At 45.0% G+C, this 22,912-nt stretch overlaps 1 protein-coding gene across 1 annotated transcript in view; it reads right to left on the reverse strand.

The window, feature by feature from the left end:
• Positions 1-22,912, reverse strand: part of ASAP1 (ArfGAP with SH3 domain, ankyrin repeat and PH domain 1) — a 273,681-nt gene that overhangs the window by 31,377 nt on the left and 219,392 nt on the right. The window contains exons 13-22 of the mRNA XM_007447987.1: positions 20,157-20,244; positions 18,019-18,067; positions 14,841-15,004; positions 13,311-13,444; positions 11,492-11,583; positions 5,950-6,136; positions 5,621-5,706; positions 4,413-4,528; positions 4,192-4,259; positions 2,788-2,895 (exon numbers count right to left, since the gene is read on the reverse strand). Of these exons, the coding sequence (XP_007448049.1) occupies positions 2,788-2,895; positions 4,192-4,259; positions 4,413-4,528; positions 5,621-5,706; positions 5,950-6,136; positions 11,492-11,583; positions 13,311-13,444; positions 14,841-15,004; positions 18,019-18,067; positions 20,157-20,244 (1,092 nt within the window). The remainder of the gene's footprint in view (positions 1-2,787; positions 2,896-4,191; positions 4,260-4,412; positions 4,529-5,620; positions 5,707-5,949; positions 6,137-11,491; positions 11,584-13,310; positions 13,445-14,840; positions 15,005-18,018; positions 18,068-20,156; positions 20,245-22,912) is intronic.

Genomic DNA, 22,912 nt, shown 5'->3' on the forward strand with positions numbered 1-22,912 from the left:
TTAACCTTTAATCCACAAATACCTCCCCTGTGCGGGGCACGTTCACCAACAACTGAACAGTGGCTACTACATTAACTTTTCCATCCCTGCTCAGCCCTTTAACGTCGAAGCTCTCCACCCTCACCTCTCTCCTCATTTTACACCCTCTTAGGAAGGAACCTCATCTGCACCCATGGCCGTGACTGCCACCTAATGTTGATGACTCGGGCCTGTACGTCCAACCTCAACCTCTTGGATTCCAAACACTTTCAACCACCCATGACGGATCTCTGATGAGTTCTGTTTATGCCCGAGCCTCATTTTAACTTTCTCCACTATTTTATAATCTATGAGGCCACTGCACTCGGCAATGTGCCCACAGCACTCGGCCCACAGCCACTGCACTCGGCCACTATTTTATAATCTATGAGGCCATTGCACTCGGCCCACAGCATCAGCACCCATGCAACTTCCCAAGTGGGAAGTCTCCCAACCTCAGTGGCATGGAGAGCCACCCAGTCCTGCACGGAGAGCTCAGAAGTGCCCCTCGGACCCACAACTCGTGCAGGCACTCACCAGCACCCCCTGGACCACTGGTCTCCTGAACAGCCCCTGCCTCAGTTTCTTTCAGCTCCAGCCCATTTTCCACGCTGCAGGCAGAGCTGGTAGGAAACCCTGCTCTCTGACAGCAAAGCTCTGTTGGCCTGTGCCTGCTTAGATGAAAGCCAAAGGCCTGAACTTGGCCTACCACCCTCTTCACGCCCTTCCTGGTCTGGGCTGCCTGACACTTCAGGGGAGCCTCTTGCCTCTCCCCACCCAGTGCATGTGAAGGCACCTCACACCTCATCCCAACCGGTCCTCTGATGTTCAGGCCCCATGATGACCCCCGGCCTCTGCACATGCTGTCCTCCCTCCCTAGAAGGATGCACTCCTTCCTACTTCCCTGCCTGGCAAGCTCCTCACCACCCTTAGAAACCCATCTCCCACGGTGTTTCCTTGATAAGGTCTGCACTGCTCGCCAAGGCTGAGGCAGCCGCCCTGTCCTCTGAACACTTCTCAGGAATTTCGCCAGCTCTTACTATAATGGTTATCTTGACTGTATCGTAATTGAGCTTCTCTTAAAATGGTGAAAGCCATTAGGACCCCTTGGTAGGAGCACCTTTGACTACTCCTTACATCCTGCCTGGGAAAGAGGAACCAGTGGATCCGCAGCTGATGAAAAATGCATGCAGGAACCTTCAGAGGTAGCAACCGACAAGGGATTAATCTCCAAAATACACAAACCGCTCAGGCAGCTCAATATCAAAAAATGAAACAACCCAGTTAAAAAATGGGCAGGAGATTTAGATCTAGATATCTAAATAGACATTTCTCTAAAGAAGACATACAGATGGCAAAAAAGCACACGAAAAGATGCTCAACACATCAGTAATTATTAGAGAAATGCAAATCAAAACTACAATGAGGTATCACCTCACACCAGTCAGAATGGGCATCATCAAAAAATCCAAACACTAAATGCTGGAGAGGGTGTGGAGAAAAGGGAGCCCTCCTACACTAATGTAAATTGGTACGGCCACTATGGAGAACAGTACAGAGGTTCCTTAAAAAACTTAAAATAGAACTACCATATGACCCAGCAATCCCACTACCGGGCATATACCCAGAGAAAACCGTAATTCAAAACGATACATGCACACCTCAATGTCTACTGCAGCAGTGTTTACAACAGCCAGGTCATGGAAGCAACCTAAACGTTCACTGACAGAGGAATGGATAAATAAGATGTGGGACATATATACGATGGAATATTTCTCAGCCATAAAACAGAATAAAATAATGCCATTTGCAGCAACATGGATGGACCTAGAGATTATCATACTAAGCGAGTCAGACACAGAAAGACAAATATATGATATCACTTATATGTGGAATCTAAAAAAAGGATACAAATGAACCTTCAGAGGTAATTCAGAACTATCTATGATAAAGTCACACAGAACGGGGTTTAATCCCTGAGACGGTCTTTACTCGCTGAGACTTCAGATAAACCACGTGACTTCCCTGTCAGTCTTCTCCTCTGTAAAGTGGGACAATGACAACACCCCAATGGGCTTTTGATAGAGATGACCTGAGGTGACACGTGCTTGCTGCCACCTAGTTCATATTTAAATACTCAATCAGTGACCACTTGTTATTTATTAATTAGCTGTTTTGATGACTGATTTTATGTGTTGACTTGGCTAAGGCTATGGTGCACAGGTGTTTGGTCAAACACCAGTCTAGATGTTGCTGTGAAGGTATTTTTTACACGTGGTTCACATTTAGGTTAGATTTCGAGTAACAGGGGTGGGCCTCATTCAGGCAGTCAAAGGGCTTAAGAGGAAAGACCAAGGACCCCCGAAGGAAGAAGGCTTTCTGCCTGCAAACTCAGGACTGCACCCTCAGACCCTGTGGAGTCCCTAGCCTACTGGCCTGCCCTGGGGGTTCTGGCCGGGCCTGCCCCAGGCATGTGAGCCAACTCCTTAAAATGAGTTTCTCTCCATCTCTACACCACACACACACACCACATGCAACCCCACACACACCACCCACCCACCCACCCCTACTGGTTGTTTCTCTGGAGAACCCTGACTAATACAGCTATTAAGTGGCACTCAACAAGGATCAGAGACTAAACAAAGAAAATGGCCCTGGTGAATCAGGTCATAAGACCAAAATCAATCTCACAAAGAATGGGTCTTATCTGTATAGTGGAGAAAACCTGGGAGAAGGGCTTAGGAATCCAGAGGCACTACATACACTCACTTTGTCATCCAGATCATCATCGCTTTCATCCATCTCCTCCTGTCGAAGATTCCACTCATATTCTACGTGGACATGTGGATTGAACTTTCCAGATTTAGCCTGGGAAAGCTGAAAGTAACAGCAGGTGTAACCGCTGTAATTTCAATGCCAAGCACCCGGACATTATATAAACACTGAGCAAATCCCACCTCATTCCTGGTTTCGGATTCATCACCAGTAGCTGCACTGCAGGCAAAACTCTGATTATACAAACGGGACTGCCACAGGACAGACTGAAGAGGAATTGCAAAGAATTATGGGTGGAGCCTTTTTAATTCTGGTAACGTGACTTCTCTCCAAAATTAAAAGCTTTCTCAATATTATTAAAATGAGCCTCAAAACTGCAAAATCCCGCTGGAAGGCAAAATCAGAGTCACTGAAGTGCGACAGGTAGGCCGGTAGGCCTTTAAAGTCAGACAGTCCTGGTTCCACCCATGGCCCACTTTCTTAGTCATAAAATGGGGCAAGGGTAACTCCAATGTCCCCAGAGCATTCTTGTAAAAATAAAGACGTACAACTGCTGGGCCTGGGTGGGTACTTGGCACTTAGCAGGAACTCAAGGGAATGTAACTTATCTTTCCTATCTTATCCTTCCCTGTGGTTAAGAGAATCATGCTCTACGCAAAGGCCCAGAGGTATAAGCAAGAACTAGTGGGACTGGAGGTGAGTGTGTACACAGGATGCGGGGGGAGGGGAGGGAGGGCACTGGACATTCTGAAAACCATTACACTCTGAACTTTACTTGCCCAATTTTTGGAACTGGCTTCCCAAGTAATTCTTTCCAAAAAAAAATTATTTTTGTTTTTTGGCTGCACCACACGGTTTGCAGGATCTTAGTTCCCTGACCTTAGTTCCAGGGATTGAACCCAGGAATGGCAGAGTTTTACCCACTGGACTGCCAGGGAATTCCCCAAATAATTCTTTACTGTTAAGCTACAGAGAAAGACTAATGTCTAGCAAACAAAAAAAGCAGCACCTTGGGACTTCCCTGGTGGTCGAGTGGCTAAGACTCTGTGCTTCCACTACCGGGGGCTCAGGTTCGATCCCTGGTCAGGGAAGTAAGATCCTGCCCCCGCCTGTGTGTGTCATGGCCAAAAAAAAAAAGGCAGTTTGTCTGGTAATAAGACCTCTCAAATGCCTTTTAGCTGCTACACCGTAACTGTACTCCAAAGACATGGATGACAAATTTATCATTTTACCATTTTTTCAAATGTAGCCTGAGTGCTTATCTAGATTTCTTTAGCCAATGTTCAAAAAAAAAAAAAGAGAGAGAGAGAGAAAGAATCTGCTTCTCTCACTCCAGTCGTGGTTTCAGAGAACACCCTTTTAGGATAGTTGGGCTCACCCCTGTCCCACTCCGCTTACCAGATCTTCACACTGGGTGGCCTTCAGTCTCTTTGCTATGTCCAGGGCAGTCTCTCCAGCCTGGTTAGCTAAAACAGGTGGAATACAGTTGCATGATTATCTAAGATACATCTTGAAAAGGCAAAGAACAATACTCAGATGACAATGGAATAGGCATGTCTAGGTTTCAGCCAACTGAACGCTCTCACCGCAGTTATTAAGAGACGCTTGGCCACACTTACCGACATCCACGGTGGGCTTGCTCCTGAGAAGCAGCTTCAAACACTCAGGTTTACCATACATGCTACAGTAGTGCAGAGCCGTGTTCCCCAGGGCCGTCTGCTTATCCAGGTTCCCACTGAAAAATGAAAGCATTAGAAAAAAATGACTTGCTCTGTAACTTAAAACTACAGATTAACCACTTTTCCCCATGCCAACAACTGAGTCAAATTTGCGACCTACTTCTTATAAGCAGGAAAGATGATGATGTTTCTAACATGACACTTCCATTTATAAGCAACATAATGACAGTAACAGCCAGCATTTATTGAATGCCTACTGTGTACGGGACAGACACACGTCTCCTACGTGTATTAGCTCATTTAGTCTTCACAACCACCTGATGGGGTAGGTATACTATAACCCTTATTTTTTAGATGAAAACAGAGAGGATGAAGTACTTGTTTGCGAGATTATCGAGACACAGATGATGGAGGAGGGATCTGAACACAAGCAGTGTGTCTCTGGAGCCAATGGTCTTAACCACTACGCGGAACCACCTCTATGGAAGAGGCTGGGCGTTTGTACAATCTGGCTTGTGTCCAGGCACCGTATCGTACGTGAGTTCAAATCCCCTCACTATTTTAATCGCTCTCCTTCGGATGAGCTCTAGTTTCTCCTCCTAATCTGTAGCTTACAGAACTACCCAACAAAGAATCCAGCAAGTCTAAACCTCCTGTGTTCAATATTATTCTCCTATTAGTATATCCTAAACTTGAATTAGCAATTGGGTCAGCCACACACACTGATCTCTTACCATGAACTCATAAACAATGAAAACTCACAGATCTGTTACCTTGAGCTGTTAAGTGTCCTCTCTTTCAACCTCCCTTAATGCAGCAGGTTTTGGACACAGAGATAGGATTTCACATTGATCTAGGCCAAGGGTTGGCAAACTACAGCCCACAGGCCATATCTGGCCCTCTGCTTGCTTTTGTAAATACAGTTTTACTGGAACATGGCCATGCTCACTTGTTTACATACTGACTGTGGCAGTTTTCACACTATGATGACAATGCTGAATGGCTGTGACAGACACCTCATGGCCTGCAAAGCCTATAACAGTATCTGGCTCTTTACAGGAAAAGCTTGCTGAGTCCTGAGGTAGGCCACCAACAGGGCTGGTTTGTGTTAACTCACAAGGCATATCCAGAGAAAACAAAAAGCGTACCAGTTTTGTACAAGGAAGTCAACCAAGTGGAGAGATGTCTGGTCTGCAGTTCGGACTGCAAGATGAAGGGCTGTCTCCCCGAGCTCCTAAAAGGAAAGGATAAGTATAAATAGGGTGGTCAGAAGTCCTAGTTTGCCTGGACAGGTTTCGTTTAAGTCAGCTGCCCCAAAGTAATTATTAACAGCAGCCCCTTTCACTCTCAAATTGTCCGGATTCAGACACGATCACTTAATGTGTAACAGTCTCATTCTGTGGTGTTACGATGAAGCGAGTCATCTTTTAACTGATTTCCTGTGTCCTTCTTCATCCTGATTTCAGGGAAGCTGTACCTGCCCGGGTTCCAGCAGCGGTTCCATTAGCTCTACCCCCTCTGCATAGACTTGAATTAGTGCAAGTAAATCCCTGGATTTGATGGCCTCAAGCAATTCGTTCAGTTTAGCTGACGAAGATGAACAGGTCTTCCGTGAAAATCTATGATCTACATACTTTGCAGTGATATATTCCTTCCGTACAGTCCTAAAATAGAGCAAAGCAAAATGAACTAAGACTTTTTATTTCCCAAGAGCTAAGAAAGATTTACATTTTCTGACAAACAGTTCTGAGAAGAGTCATTTTATGTTATTTATTTATTTATTTATTTATTTTTGGCCGCGTTGGGTCTTCGTTGCTGCGCGCGGGCTTTCTCTAGTTGCAGCGAGCGGGGGCTACTCTTTGTGGCGGTGCGCGGCCTTCTCATTGCGGTGGCTTCTCTTGCTGCGGAGCACGGGCTCTAGGCGCGTGGGCTTCAGTAGTTGTGGCACGTGGGCTCAGTAGTTGTGGTGCACGGGCTTAGTTGCTCCGCGGCATGTGGGATTTTCCCGGACCAGGACTCGAACCTGTGTCCCCTGCACTGGCAGGCGGATTCTTAACCACTGCACCACCAGGGAAGTCCTGAGAAGAGTTATTTTAATTAAGATACACTTCCCTTCAACGTTCCAGCAAACAGGTTTAGACCAAGTTTATTCTAGCAAAGACAGAATGAAGACACTGACAGGAAAGTGAGGCTCAGCACAGCTGTCGTTGAAGCTCCAGAAGGACACAGATGGTGGTCTTTCCTGCCGTGGATGACATGCCCAAAGCCCAAGTGGGCCTGGTGCATTTCTCCTTCTCTTCAGGACCTACCCCCTCTCCACTTCAGTTCAAGTGGTTCTGACACCACCTCCCAGCTGCAGGGGTGAGTCTATGACCTCAGTGGCCTGATGGTCAACTTTGGGGAAAGGCTGAAATGGACGCTGGCTCAGAGGAAAGGAGAGACAAGAGTCAGGAGAGTGAGCTAAGGTCCAGATGATACTGTCTGACATCCTGGGTCCAGCTGTACCTGAACTCACCTGTTACATGAGCCAATTAATAAAAAGACAATGAATGGATTTTGGGTTCAAATCCTAGTCCTAAAGCAAACCAGCTGTGCAACGTTAGGAAAACTACTTAATCTTTATGACCTTCAGTATTTTTTTTTTCATTTGAAAATGCGGACCATAACTCATTGGTATATTTTGAATTAAAGAACATACAGCAGCTAATAGGCGCTTTCCTCTTTCCAAGAGGGCTCTAATTCATGCGACACAAAATTTCTTGCTCAGAAATAGTCACTCCATGTGTGGTAGCTGTTTCTGTTTCCCACATCCCACAGCCTGGAAACACTGTTTAAAATAGCACTGATGCTTTTTTCTTTCATTCTGGGTTGGCAGCAAAGAGTTGGGCTGGTTCACGGTGGCACAGAGCCTTTGGTGAGTTGCAGATTCTGCTCGGGAACCAAGATCGTACACTCAAGAGTGTCCTTTACGCTTAGGTCAGAGTCCTCCTAGAATGGCCATAACCTGATGAATTGGAAGACTTCCAGATACCTGAAAGGACGGCCTAAGCCTGGCTTCTGAGACTTGCTGTGTGTGACTTACATCACGTTTGAAAGGCAGCTACTGTGTGGTGGATGGAACACCAGACTTAAGAACTAGATGGCTTAATGCAAGTCTGATACCACTTGCTACCTCCGTGACCCTGGGTAAATCAAGTTCTCCCTCCACCTCAGTTTCCTCACCTGTGAAGTATTAGCAATCATACCTGCCTTACTTACTACCTTCCAGGTATGGAACAAAGAATGATGCACAGCCATGGGTTCACTTCTAAGCTTCCTTTCTACACTTATCCAAGGCGGGTAGGGCTAGGATCCATGGCAGGGAGGGAGACCTAAACTGCAGCGAGCTCTGCAGGTGGGCTCCTGTGGCTGGAAGCATCACGCTTCCAGCTACCTGATAATCCAGCAGAAAAGATGCAGAGGGCACTGAGGTATTTGCCCCAGGTCACCTAGAAGACCACCTCCAACCCCTGGCTCTGCAATTCTGTGGCTACAGGAAGTGTCTGAGCTCTCACTAGGCAGGATGTGTTTAACCCTTTCCGGGTACTCAGAGTTATCTCTATCTGGTCACATTTAGTCCCCCAGCAATGAAAGGCTTTCTGGCATGGGGCACTAGGGCACTAGGGAGGGTGGAAAACAGACTTGTCTGAAAGTCTGGATGCCAAGAGTTCTAGATGAAAGACAACTTTCTCCTTCTGTCCCCCACCAAACCCGGTCCTTCATACCTACCCTGGCTCAGATAACGGTACTAGCCATTCACCTAGATGCTCAGGCCAAAAACCGTGGGCGTCAACTGAACAATTCCCTTAAACACCCCATATTTAAACTGATGAGCAAATCCCGGTGGCTCTCCCTTCAAAATACATTGAGAACTGAATTGAACTACTTTCCACCACCTCCGCCGCTACCACCTTAGTCCAATTTATCTTTACTTCTCAGTGGATCTGGTATAAATTTCTCTTCAGTCTGTCCCCACCACCCCCTATAGTCTGTCCTTCACTCATCAGCCACAGCTGGGTTTCTCAACCTCCATCCTACTGACATTTTGCCTGGATAATCCTTTGTTATGGATGGCAATCCCATGCATTGTAGGATGCTCGGCAGCATCCCTGGCTTCTATCCTCTGGATGCCAGCAGTACCTGCCCAAGTCACGATGTAATGTGTCCAGACACTGCCAAGTGTCCTCTGGGGACAAAACTGCCCCAGTCGAGCATCACTGAGCCACAAGGATCCATTTAAAGCATAACTTATCATGTCACTCCCTTTGTTTGACAACTTCTGATCACACTTAGAATATCCAAAACCATTCCACGACCTGCAGAGCCCAACGTGTCTGGCCCCATCTCTGTGGCATCTCCCAGCACTCTCCTGGCTCAGTTCCCTGCAGCCTCACCTGCCTTCTTGTTGTCACATAAACACGCCAAGCCTGTCCTCCTTCAGGGCAGCAACACTTACTGTCCACCTGCCTGGCCTGCTCGCTCACACCTGTCCGTCATACCCTCTAGCTCTCAACTCAAATGTCGGGTCCTCAGATGCTCCCTGACCCCCTACACGTCAACCCCTCACCCTGTTATGTTTTCATGCTGACACCAACTACCATGTGAACTTAGGTTATTTACTTTCTCATTCCCTGTGTTTTCCTCACCCCAGTCAGAATGTAAGCAGGACAGGAGCTGCCTTGTTCACTACTGACTGCATCTTCAGCACTTAAAAGTGTGCCTGGAACACAGAAGTTGCTTAATTAAATATGTGAGTGATTTAATCATGTTACAGGAGATTCACTCCATTCCTCTCGGTTGTGCCCAAATGAGAGAATAACAACAATGATGATGACAGCAGCAGTAAATACTCACTACATGCCCACAGCTGCTCGAAGCTCTTCTCATTAGTCCTCCCCACGCCCTAGGGGGTTGACACACTTTGCAGGTGAGGAAACTGAGGCTCAGAGAGTCAAAGCTACTTGCCCAAGATCACAGTTTAGGAAGTGGATCTGAGCTCCCGGAGTCTGGCAACAGCAGCTACGTTAGAGATTTGGAGAATCATGAGCTCTTTGAAGGGGAAGGCCTGACGGAGGCCACAGAGCTGACGGGGCGCAGCGCTGACGCTGTCTCCCACGTGAAAAGCAGGAAACAAAAACCCATGCTGTTACGAGATTTATCCTAAAGAAATGCCTTCGAGGTCTGGGTCATGTAAACACTTCAAAAACACTGGTGTGGGCAAGACTGGGCCGTGTGTGTGCTTGAGCACTCACTGTTACCACATTTGTGAAGTAACCCATGGATCGCATTTGTTTGCAGTTGTTTTATGATCAAACTAGCTTCAGAAAGTCCTAGTTCTCAGTGTAATTTGAGCTCATTATTGTGAAAAAGACATCCAAGCAGTGTTTGTGCTAGGACGATGCTTGAAGGTTGCTGTTAAGCCAGACGCTCCCCCAGAGTAGCTTAGGATATTATATTCAATATAGGCCCCCAACATCCCTAACTTTTCTTCTGTGACACTTACCACGACCACGACTAAATGATTCACTGTTTAATTTATTGGTTAACATCTAGCTTCCCCTCTGGGCTATAGGCGTCACGAAGACAGGGTTTATATCTAGTTTGTGTTTTGACGTTTCCCCAGCATCTGACATAATATGAGGCACAGACTAAACGTACAATATGCATTTGTCTAATTCAAGAAAAGACAAATACCAAGAGGCCTCTGGGAGATCGAATTTTGTGATTTCAGGATGAAGAAAACAGGTTCCTTGAATGTGCCCCATAAAGTGCTTTGCAAATTTGATGCCTGAACAACAGCCACCCAGGAGGGGCTGGCACCTACTTCACAAAGCCTTCCCTGATCACTCGAGTCGGAATTAAATCTCTTTTCTCCTATTTATCCACAGGATTTAAAATTTTAAAGTGTAAATTCAATGTAAACCTTTTTGAATATGCTTAAAGATTCACATGACTCAACAATAAAAATGATATCAGAAAGTGTCTACTGAGGGGGTCCTACGCCCACCCCGGAGGAAGCGCTTTTATTAGTTTCCTGGGTATCTTCAAGCAAACCCAAGTTTAAATAAATATATATGTTTATGTGTGTCCTTCACTGTCCAAACCTATTTGGTGTCTGAGTCCAGATGATGAGTAGCGAGAGTTCACAGTGAGGGATTCATCAGTAGAAGTACCCAAAATCTGGCTCCTGAGTTTGGACAGAGGCCGCCTGGGTCGGGGGTGCGGGGGCCTCTGTGCACTTGTTCCCACGCCCTCCACCCTTCCCTGCCCCAAAGGCAGCGTGCCGTGAACACTGCACTCACTGCACCTGATGTTTTCACTTGACAGTCATCCTGGAGATCATCCCAACTCAGGACAGAAGAAGCTTCCTGTTCCTTTTTTACATCTGCAAGGGGTTCCGCTGTGTGGTCATACCACAGAATAGTTCATCCTGTATCTACAGGTAGACACTTGCTTTGTTCCTAATCCTTTTCCATTACAGAACAGGAAGAACTTCCCAGAAGTGCCGTTGCTGAGTCAGGGTAATAAATAAATCTATAATCGTGATGAAAATGGCTAATTTGTCCCTTATGGATAGTGTACCATTTGTACTCCCACCAACAACACAGGAGAGGAGATGTCTGTTTCCCCACAGTCTGGCTGAGCGGGCTGTTAAGCGTTTGGCTTTTTGCCCATCTGATAGGAATCTCCCGTTGCTTTTGTATGTCTCTTATTTATCACAACATGTGAGGATTAAGAGATAATTGTCCTTATGAAGATTTATCCTCCACAGAGCAGCTGCAACTACCTAGGGAAAGGTGATGATGAAAATAATCGGGTCATTCCAGAAATATGTCTCAAACACTTTACTTTTCTCTGCTTTTTTCTCATAATGAAATTTCCTCTGGGGAAAAAAAATACTACAACCACTGAGAAGTTCTGGGGAGAGTAGAAGAACAATTATAGAACAATAAAGAATTCATTGTATTAGAAGTACTTACATATCACTTGAAGGGGTGGGTTTTGGTGAGGGGCTGGGTAAATTTGCTTCCATAATATCATTAAAACTATTGTTTCCTACATTCTTGGCCAGCTGTAACATAAACAAAACACAATATAGCAAACTCCTTACTACTAGTTTAAAACTTTCCTATTATTTGCTTCTGAGATTTCTGAATACGTATTTTCCCTCATTTGACTCAAAATACAAACTGTCTATCCATCTGGTCAACAGATAACTAACTTATGGAGCACGTACTCTGTGCCAGGCACTGAACTTCTGAGTGCTGGAAATACAGAGATGGGTAAACCATGTTCCCTGCTATAGGAGCTAATGGACTAGTGGAAACGTGGATAAGAAAACTAATAATTTTCACAAACATAATGTGATAAATGTTAGACTAGAATAGGATGTGGTCCTACACACACACACACACACACTATATGAGATTAGACAGAGCAGATTCCAAATATGAATCTAAGTTAAATGCTTAATGGACAGCAATAGCTTTTCAATTACCATCACAACTCATTTCTAGATAAAGCAGATTTACTGTTATTGAATAGAAAAGAATGTAGGATTCCTTTATATTTGGGGTACCAATTAAGATGCTGTAGGCAATTAATGAAGAGGCCCCAGGAACCATTTTGCTTCTGGGTTCGAGACCCTTCCAAGAAAATTTGTCCTGAAAGGCTTGTGGTCACTGAGATAATTTGGGGATTGATGTGAAGTTCATGAAACACTCATGTGATCAGGTCTCTTGGATTTATCACATAGTTAAGTGTTGACGATGGACTGACACCATTTTCATACTAAAGAAGAACGTTTCAGGTATTAGGTCTGAGCCTTTTCTCTGTGACCCTGAAGTGAATAGGGAGCCGTGTATCAGAAGGATACTTTTCCTAAATCAAGGGGCTCATGCAACACAAGACAGACCACCATTGCTTGATGGGTGCTCAGATGACAAAGGCTGCTGGCTGGGTGACTACCTGCCCTGACTCTGGGGTACTCTGCTCCCGGCAAGGCTAGTGATAAGCTAGGCTTTCAGATTTGTTGAGCCCCAGGCACACTCAGGTCCTGATCAAGAGCCTCCTGTGTGAGGAGAAGCCCTACTTTACTTCAAACCCTTTCACCCTTAGTAGAAGGACTCTCTCACAGGCACCAGGGTTCCAGTTATGCAAGACAGGACTGATGGCCACAAGGTATTATAGGAGATGCCATAAGTAGGCCTTTCCTTCCTTCATTTGGTGAACTGTGGGACCAGTTTAACTTGGACCTGATGAGGGTCCCCTTTCCATATTATAACGCTATACACCATCATGGCATACAATTTTTCCCCTGACTACCTAAAGAAGTTATGGGTTAAGGAGTGGTTGGTTTATGACAGGAGCTAACAGGCCACTCTCAATTCATGTGTACTTTTACAAACTTACCAACAGTAAAAATAGAGAAAAACTCTTTGGTCATTATCTTTAAGAACATAAGCCACTAGATAAAGTGAACATGTGAGTTCAACATCTAACTCCCTTTACTGCTACGACAGTGAATCATATAAAAACTATTCCAAAAGAAAAAAAGCAGCTTTGAAAAAGCCTATCCTAGAAGAAAAGAGCCATTTAGTGGAGCTAATTATAGAAATGTATGATTCGCCAGTTCTTCAATCAGGAAGTAGAAACAGTCAGTGTTACATACCACAAAATTTACATTTTAAATACCTATTTAAATTCACTAAATTCAGGAACTAGAATGCTTTGTACTCAGCAGAAACAAACCCCCCCAAAGCAATATACTAAATATATTCATGACAGGTCACTACTTACCAAGAGTTCAGAAGTTCCTAATTTGTCTAGTTCCAAAGACTGAATGCGAGAAATATGAACCCCCATTTCCCTATGGATGCCGGAACATTCTATACAGGTCAAAATCCCCAAGTTGGTTGAAAGCCAGGTGGGTTCTGTGGAAAGGATTTTGAAGACAAGATAGCTAACTTTTACTGTGCCAACTACAGAGGAAGCTAAAACAGTAGTAAAATTTGTTAAAAACTATAAGGGAAAAATTTAAATGGAAGAAATGGATGCTTGCAGTTTAGCCTAGGGGCTATTATAAAAACTAATAGCTTGTTAGCAAATTTTAAGACAAATTTTAAAACTATCCCTTCAATACTGAATTAAAAGTAAAATTCAGTGCTTTATTTTTGTGAAAATGTGAGAAAGACTTTGCCCAGGAGGCCGAGGAAACATCCTGACAGTGATAGATTAAAGGCCTTCTAAGTACAGCTCACAAGGGACTGGGTTCTACAGCCATCGTTAACCTCCACGCTACAACCCAACTTAACCTGTCATCCTGGTTACGGCTTCTGCACAAGCACCTCTTGGTAATAAGATAGCTTTTTCTACAACCCCCAAGGGCCCCAGAGCAGAGCCTCCTCTGCCATACCCTGACACTGTGTCAGTCACTATCACACACGTACACAAAAGCAGAAGATGTGAGACTTGCCTCTGAGGTGCTTATGGCCTGTTGTATACAGGAGCCCATCTGCACTAGTAAAACAATTAAATAGGAGATCATAACGCTTAAGGATAGGTTTGCACGACATTCTGACCCCTACTAGATGTGTGACCTCAGGCAAGTCAATCAACTTCTCTGATTCCCCCAGTTTTCTCGTCTGTGAAATGCGGATAATTTTACTTATCTTGCTCAGAGAGATTCTATGAGGATTCAGTACGTAAAGACCAGCAAAACAAATATCACAATCCTTATTATAACGTAAGCATTCGATAAATGTTAGCTACTGTCAATACCTAAGTAACACAGATGCCATTTGAGAACAGAAATTTGGAGCAAGGGAACATCAGTGTGATACAGAGGTTGGGGAGGTTTTACTGAACGGAAGGAAAGGTACCGTGTGCCAGCCAATGTCATATACGCCATTTCACTACGCCCTCATTACAGCTGAGGTTTGTTATCCCACTTTCAGGATGAGGAAACTGAAGATCAGAATAGTAAAGGGACTTAGTATGAGGTCGTCCAGGCTCTGAGAAGCGGGCGGGTGACTCCAAACCAGGATGATGGACTCCGTGTCCAGTGCTCTCCCCTCACTGTCCATTTAACTGGACCTTATGGGAAAGGTGGCATTTTGGCAGGTGCCATTGAGGGAGAGCAGGTGAGAGCTTCCCAGGTAGAGCAAACGGCAGGGGTGAAAGCACTCAGAGGTAGGACAATTCACCTACCTCTAGGGCGTACATGTGTGTGTCCACAAGGAGATTAAGGCATTTAAATAACCTGCTCATTTATATTCTACAGGAAGAGAAGGGATGTTTAACAAGCGGCTCAAGTCTGGGGGCAGATACCTGACGAGCCACAGTCGCAGCAGACATCATTGCCTGGGAGCCGCTGGACGTCCTCAATGATGGCTTTCGTCAGGTCCTCCAGGCTGTTCTCCCCCGCGCTCTGCTCTCCACGGAAGGCCATGGTGAGGGCCTCTTCTTTGCTGTTTGTCAGCACTGATATCCACCTGTTGTCAGAAACAGGAGGAGGAGACATAAAAGCCTGCTTGGCCATTGCATTCTCCTTTCCCTGCAAAGGAATCTGTTTTCACGCAGAACTGGCAAAAGAGACCTCCCCGTAGCAATACAAAGAATGGAAAACAACACACAGGAGAGAGCTAGCGAGATGAGAGGAACAGATGAGAAGGGTGAGTCTCAATGACCAAGGGCTTGCGTGAATACACAGGCGCCTGCGTTTCCACGGAGACAGAATACAAAGGGAACGTCAGAACGAAGAGGACTCAGAGTGGGACCAGCCTAGTGCAAGGATGAGAAAGAACAGGTGAGAAAGGAATAGGAGGCAGGAAAGGGAGTTTAGCAAAAGGCATTGTTTCCTGGGAGTCCATGTCAGCGGGGGGCACTTAAAAGTGAAAGTGAAGGCGTATTTCATTTTCCATGAAGATTCATGCTTATGAAAAAGGTACATTAACAATGGAAACACATGATGTTTATTTTATGAAATGAAAAGTGCAGGCTATTAAAATATATGTACAGCATGACCACAATATGTACCCAACAAAATAACCCTTTGCTACTAATCTATGCGTAATACAACCTAAATACCCAATAACAGGGGTTGATTAACAGAGCCTGAAATAACCACAAAGTGGACTAGTTAACCAGGTATTGAAATTTAAGTTTCCAACTAATTTTTGGATGACTTTGGGGAAATGATCACAATATAATGTTTTGTGAAATAAAAAGGAAAAAAACTGTCATATGACATAATCTCAAATTTAAACGTATTTGTGAATTATGTATTTTGTTTGGGGAAAAAAAGGGATAGAAAGCAGCTCACCAAAATACTGGTTGTCTCTGAGTGATTTTTTGTAGAAAAAAACAGATAGATGGAACGCTTGACTCTATTTTTCTGTAATTGTTTGAATCTATAATGAGTTGTATTACTCTCATGAATGAGGAACAAAAGCCAAATTAACCTTTTTAGAAGAAAATCAACAAAAACAATGAGAGCAAACGGTGGTTTAGAAATGTTTTTCATTTCATTTGAATAAGTAATAGAGACAGCAATGAGGATTAAAAACCAAAGCAAAGTATTAATACCTGGAATAGGTGAACTGCAAAGTCATACCTTTGACTCTAGGTGGCGCTCACCCTCACTGTTGTGAGAAAAAGGATGGCACAGCTTAGCTTTTCTGCTATGAAGCAGAAAACCCAACAACTGTTCAGGAATGGAGGGGATGGGGTGGGCATTTAATACCTTTTAAGTTAAATAATATTTTTTCTAGCACTAGTCTCAAGTTATAAACTAGAAATTGTTCTCTTAAAAACAAGTCAAGAATCTGGATTCCACAGGGCAGATCACACTGTGCATTTAACAGCAGCAGCACTGATGATGCTGTAGTTTTCACTTGACTGCAGAAGCCTCTATTTTGCTTTCCTTAGGCATTCTGAGATTTTGGCTATCTGATATTACCAGTATCTACTATGTGCCACATACTTATAATTTCTGAAATATAATCCTCCAACAAGCCTCTGAGTTAGGGTTTACAATGCTTTAAAGAAACAGAAGCCTAGAGAGATTCAGTGACTTGCCCAAGGCCCTAGAGCGGGACTGGTGTCAGACTGGGAAAAGGAAACAGTTCTGTTAACACCCTTTTTTCAGAGTTCCTTCTCTTATGCCACATTTGCCTCTTTATTTGAAAACTCCTGACAAAGAAATTAAAAACGTTTGCCATGATAATCTGAAAATACATATTTAAAGGACAATTCGTTTTCTGGAGGAATAATTCAAATTTGGTGAAATGGCTACATTTCAAAAGGGTCAAGAATCAAAGCAACTATTTCTGACAATTCTTCAAAAGACTTTAAAATTATTTTAAAGTAACAGGCATACAAAAAAAGTATTAAGAAACAAAATAGTGCATAACGGTGTTTTAATACTTTAAAAGTCACTTTGAGTTTACAGGAGTAAAAAAAAAACAAAACTGGCACTGTATGAGAAGCTTTACACATTTTACCTCAAGTCTCAAAATCCTGCAAGCGAGGGCTAGAACGCATCTTACTGACAAGAAGGCCGAGATGGGACAATCTTTCCAAGGCCGCAAAGTCACTACCGGGCAGATCCTGGACTAGAGTCAAGTCTGCCTGCCTTTAAACATGCAGCTGCTCTTCTGTTGTACCTGCCTCCTTCCACAGTGAGATGAGAAAGGATTTCTCTGTTCAATTCACTGGACACTTTCACATGAGAAAACAACTCAATGAGGCAGTGAAAATTCCTCTGTGTAACTTGGAGAAAAATAAGCATCTTTCCGTGCAGGATGCCAGGACGTCTTCATCAAAACCAAGTCCCCCCCCCCACCCCCATCACTACCACCAGCACCCAGAGAGAAGGCAAAAGGTATGAATTACTTGAACACTGAATAAACCCCTCCCAAGTGCAGATGATGGGATTAGAAATGAAGAAGGCACAGTCCTTGTCCTCAAGAAGCTCTAGGTGGGCTTCCCTGGTGGCGCAGTGGTTGAGAGTCCGCCTGCCGATGCAGGGGACACAGGTTCGTGCCCCGGTCCGGGAAGATCCCACCTGCTGCGGAGCGGCTGGGCCCGTGAGCCGTGGCCGCTGAGCCTGCGCGTCCGGAGCCTGTGCTCCGCAGCGGGAGAGGCCACAGCAGTGAGAGGCCCGTGTACCGCAAAAAAAAAAAAGATATAAAAAAAGAAGCTCTAGGTCTCCAGAGGGCTTGGGCTAAGCCAGGGGATCCAAAGGGTTGTGAAGTGGGTGTGGGGCAGGAGGGAGGGAGCAAAACCCCCAGGGCGGTGTGGCTTGAGCAGAACCTTGCAGGGGGCACCTGAGTTTACTGAGCACCCTAGACAGAGAGGAGAGACACATGTGAAGGCCCAGAGGTGAGAAATAACCACCAGGATTCTCAGTAAAAAAAAAAAAAAAAGAAAACTTAAAGGTATACTGTACAGGACAGAGATGCTTTTTCAATGTTAGGCATCGTGCCATTATTTCAGAACTACTTACGCTACATAATCCTGCTCATCTTCTGCCTGAAAGTGATACGTCCTATTATCTAAAATACAAAAAAAAGAGAAAAAAGCAAAACCTTAGAAAGCAGAATACCTTAGGTATTAATGCAAATTTTGAAAGTTCCTGGAGGGTGGGGAACACATTAAAAGCAGGATTTTAATATAATTTTATTTTTGCAACATTTTGTTTTAGCAGTTACACGATTCACTTTGTCAATATAATTCTTCTGAAGGGCAACAAGAAAACAACAAAATAACTGCGAACACCACGTGAATGCCTAGCACTTCTTTTGAAAAACAAGTGGGAAGGGGGATGGGTCCCTACCTGGTCAAGTGGATCTCGGTGACAAATCGGAGAGTGCTACCTGCGAACTCAGTATTCTACTTTTCCTTTTCAGTTTGCCTTTCACTGGCTTTCCTTTTTTAAAAATTCCTTTCCAGAAACGATAAGTAACTCACAGGGCAGCCCTGACAAGCAGGCACATCCTGCCCCAGGCTCCTCTCTGGTTGAATCAGGCTTCAGGGACGAAGGGCTCGAGCCTTGCTGGAGGATCATCCTCGAGCTGCGACTCAGGTAAGGAGAGGGCAGCTTAACTTGGATAGTTTGGGCAGGTGTATATGAGGGAAGCTCTTCCTTAAAATGTGGGATCTGCTAGAATGTTTCTACACACTGAGGTCGAACTACCACTGACTTACCACCTTTACTTACTAGCCAGTCACTCACTATGTGACTGGCTCCAGGGTAGGCCCCCCTCCCCATCTCCCTGAGAGAGAGGAACTGGCCACAGGTACTAGAGCCCAAGCGCCTTGGCTGAATCCCTGCTTTACCACTGTGAGACCTTGTGTAAGTTGCTGAACCTCTCTGAGTCTCAGGTTTTTCTTCTGTGAAACAGGAAACTGACAGGGCTTTTGAGAGGTTTGCCCATGTTTATAAAGCACCTGCCACATATTAGACATTCAATAATTATTATTAATAACCTATGGATTCTCAAATCGAGGGGTTCTTAACTTCTGAAGTTACAGTGTAATTCCAACTTTTCGTATTTCTTTCTCATCAGTAACCCAAGAAGTCTCACGGTCATAAAAATCATGGGGAATCTGAACTTCGGTAAGTGCTGTAGAATCCAGCTTAGACTCTACCCAGAGTCTCACAACTGAGTCCATCTTTTGGGCTGGGACTGTTTGTTCCATTCTCAGGACTACATCAGAAGGATTTCAAGGGACAGGAAAGTAATTTTGTGCTCTACGCACATAGATCATAGGCTGTTGGTTGGCCTGTCCTGTGGGGCTCTATAGAGAAGGATGAACACTGAAGGTCAGGGCTGGAGGATTTCAGAATATTTGTGAGTCACTTCATCGGCACTGCCATCCTCTTGCTTTACAAAGAGATGTCCCCTCAGCTACCGTGAACACCCATGGGACCAGTGAAAGCACAGGGAGCCAGACTGGAGGAAAACCACCTCCCCTCACTCTGAAGACTGTGAGAATACAGGCCATCAGTTGGGGGGGTGGGTGGGTCACTGTGCAGCCTCATCACAAGAGAAAAACACACTCTGACCCGTGGAATAGGACAGTGACAGAGCACAGTGTCATTGATTCATGAAGTCAGAAGGCAGTTCTGCTTGGAAGCAGGGAAATGGTTTTTCCTTTCAGGGCCTGATGCTGCAGCTGGGCAAATCAGCTGGACAGACACAGTGGCCCACCTGTGTTGTCAAGTCTATGTCTGCGCATCTCAACCACAGCTACACATTAGAATCACCCAAGGACTTCTTAAAAAACACCTATGTCTGCGCCTCACAACCAAAGACTGATTCAGCAGATGTAGGAGAGAAATGGGAGTGTGCTTACAAAAATCCTTCCAGGGGGATAAAGCTGTGTACTTGTGGCCAAGAACTGGTCTGGTTTACTGCACAAATCTAGATTCTACTCCACTGCAGTCAGATCTGACACGGTTATGCCTTCCCACCTGCAGGTGGGCTCCGTGCAGAGAGGCCCAGGGCTCTTCTCAGAGCTGCGTGTGCAGTACATACAGCAAGGAGCCCTGCTTGGGAAAGCTGCGGTTTCCAACCCAGAGAACGGGAATAGGCTGGTGGCAGAATGCACAATAACTGACTCGGGAGAAGACGGACTCACGTGATATCAGGTCAAAAGACTTCTTGTCCTCGGCTTTCGGTTTCACCTGACAGGTGAGAAGGTTCAACTTGGCGGGTTGCCTGTTAGACTGGACACAAGACGAAAGGGAGAAGTTACGGGCAGCATTAGCTGTTCCCCACAGGCCCCGAGCCCTGTGGGGCAGGTGTGCAGGGTCATGATAAATTTGATAAGGTCTAATTCACCCCACTGGAATTCTGAATCTCATTAAAGAAGGAAAAAAAAAAGTTAGGTGGCCTACTAAATGTCTTTTAACTGTGTATAAACATCCTGGTGACTAATCAGAATGGAACTGAGATAATCCATCTCACTTTCAGTGAAGAGCGGGTATGACCCATGGAAATGTGCCTTTCTGGAACCTACACATATACAAGCTCAAAGAGTTGGCACTTTTCACTACTGCATCTTCCTGTGAAATGCAGCTGAGCGTACCTCCTTCATTCACTCAAAATGACCCCAGTAACCAATCACCCCAAACCCGGTGTCTCAGGCATCCACAAATTTTGGTTACAACACGAAATTTACATGACTTCTCCCAAAAGCACAAGGACAACTACTACCCATGAGACATTGCTTAACGAGCCCCAAAATCTGGAGAGAGGGAAAGATGATGAGGGTTTCCCATCACTTTCCAGCAAATCTCTTGGTCACACATAAAGTTCATACAGAGCCTGCAGTATCTAAATAGTCATGCTAATGTAGGCTTTACTTAAAAGGAGTCTCGCCACATAATCATTCTGGTCAAAACTTTTTCTTGCCCTCCTGCCCACATGTGTCCAAGATCACAGGCTGGCCAATGGTGAATGCCACCTTCCGGAAGGAGCTGACCAAGGAATGAAGTGCCTGAGTGCCTGGGCTGGGCTTTGCTTGAACAGAAGTCTGTGGAGATAGTCAGGCCTGCATGCCTACCCCAGCTGACGGTCATGATTCTGAAAATCTCCATGCCAGGAACACTTCCACCCATCCAACTTAAGTCTTTAGGGAAAGCAGAGAGGGAGAGGGTAGAGACAGGTCCCATCAGTGGCTTACGATCAAGAATATTTCAACGACACGTGCTGAGCCTCTCACTCTCAATAATGGGCACCAGACACTTCATTTCCGTTTACCCTCCTGTGCTTCCTGGACAACTTCTGAGATCCTCCTCTGTGGTTTCAAGGAGATTAGACACAGAAAGCAACACGTTTTGTCCTGAGTCTATCTGTTCCAAAGCAAGCTCTCTGGGGGCAAGGGGGAGGAGGAAGTGAGAGACCCCCAGGGATTTCATATTCTTTGCATGTACATGTGACTTAGACATGGAAACCAGAAATAAAGTCCTGTACAGGACGGTTTTGCCTAAGAGAAACCAGGGCTTGGGAAACGATTCCTGTACCACAGACTGATTGCCAAACCCAGGATGGGGAGGCAGAAGGTGGCGGGCCTGAAACGTTTTCTTAGAATAGACCTGGCGTAGGGTTGCTAAAGGCCCCCGTCTCCAAAACCAGCAGCTGCAACCACAAACCTTGGCTGGGTCCATTGTAAAACGAACTGTTTAGTCCCTCATCTTTTGGGGTGTTGAAAAAAATCGCTGGATTTCCCATATGATCGACAAAGACATCTGACAGGCTGGAAAGGTAGCGAGCCTGGTTATTGGTGAGACTTTGTAGAATACCATGTTCCAATTTGGCATCCACATTGAAAGAAGGATGCAGAAAAGCTTAGGGAAGATCAACAGATGATTAAAGGAGTGGAAAACGGGAACTTTGTAGATGGTTTAAAGGCATTATTTAGTCAGAGGAAAGAGGGTGAGGAGTGACTTAATCATGGTCTGCAAGGTCGTGAAGGGTTGTTATCGGGGAAGGTCTGCAGCTGTTTTCCATTTGCACAGAACTCAAATTGTCGAAGATTTGAGCCAGACGTGAGGAAGAACTTCCCAAGTTTAAGTTGATTATGCATAAGGAGAGGTTTCAAGTTTCTTAACCTAAGTAGAGAAATCTCTTTGAAAACCTTAAGAATTTTTGAGACACCATTCACATGTGAATGTGACAGAGGGTTAACCAGATGATTTCTTTTTTCTTCCCGAATGTTTGTGACTCCACTGCTTCTGAACAAGCAACATATACAACCAAGTAACAGAGACAAGATTTTAAAAAAGGAAAAAATATTCAGTTAAGTATCAACCGATCCTGGAAAATGAAACAGCACCATTCACCTCTCATTTCAAAGCATGGGCTACTTCCAAGGACATTACCAGAAAGCTTCTGATGACAAGGGTTTTGTACAGTTTAAGTCATTGCATGATTGACCCACAATTTCAGTGACAATGACATGGGACACTCCCTTGGAAGCTCGTCAAGTCTGCTGGACTGACATCTGCCACATCAACATGAACTTCACTTGACACAGACATGTCTTGCCCGTACACAGTGCTCTCCCCCCAAAATGCCAGTGAGACAAAGGACCTATCACCCCAAATGAGAATCTGAAGAGCAGAGAACACAATTTTCGACAGGTGAAGCAGCAGACGTGGCCAGTACCGAGCCCAGGAACACCAGCAAGTAGAGCAGGATGCTGAAGCACAGTACATGGACCAAGGGACCAGAAGGCTCGGGATCACTAGTCATCACTGAAACTCCAGGTTTGTATAACTTGCCCAAAGGTCAAAGTCCTTTCTCGACATTTAGTACTGATGTATAGGTATATACCGCTGAACGAAGATATAATCTGTCCCGGCGGTTGAGCAGACGAAAATCATACTGAGA

The sequence above is a fragment of the Lipotes vexillifer genome, unplaced genomic scaffold (genome assembly GCF_000442215.2).
Source record: "Lipotes vexillifer unplaced genomic scaffold, Lipotes_vexillifer_v1.1 scaffold796, whole genome shotgun sequence".
Classification (NCBI taxonomy): Eukaryota; Metazoa; Chordata; class Mammalia; order Artiodactyla; family Lipotidae; genus Lipotes; species Lipotes vexillifer.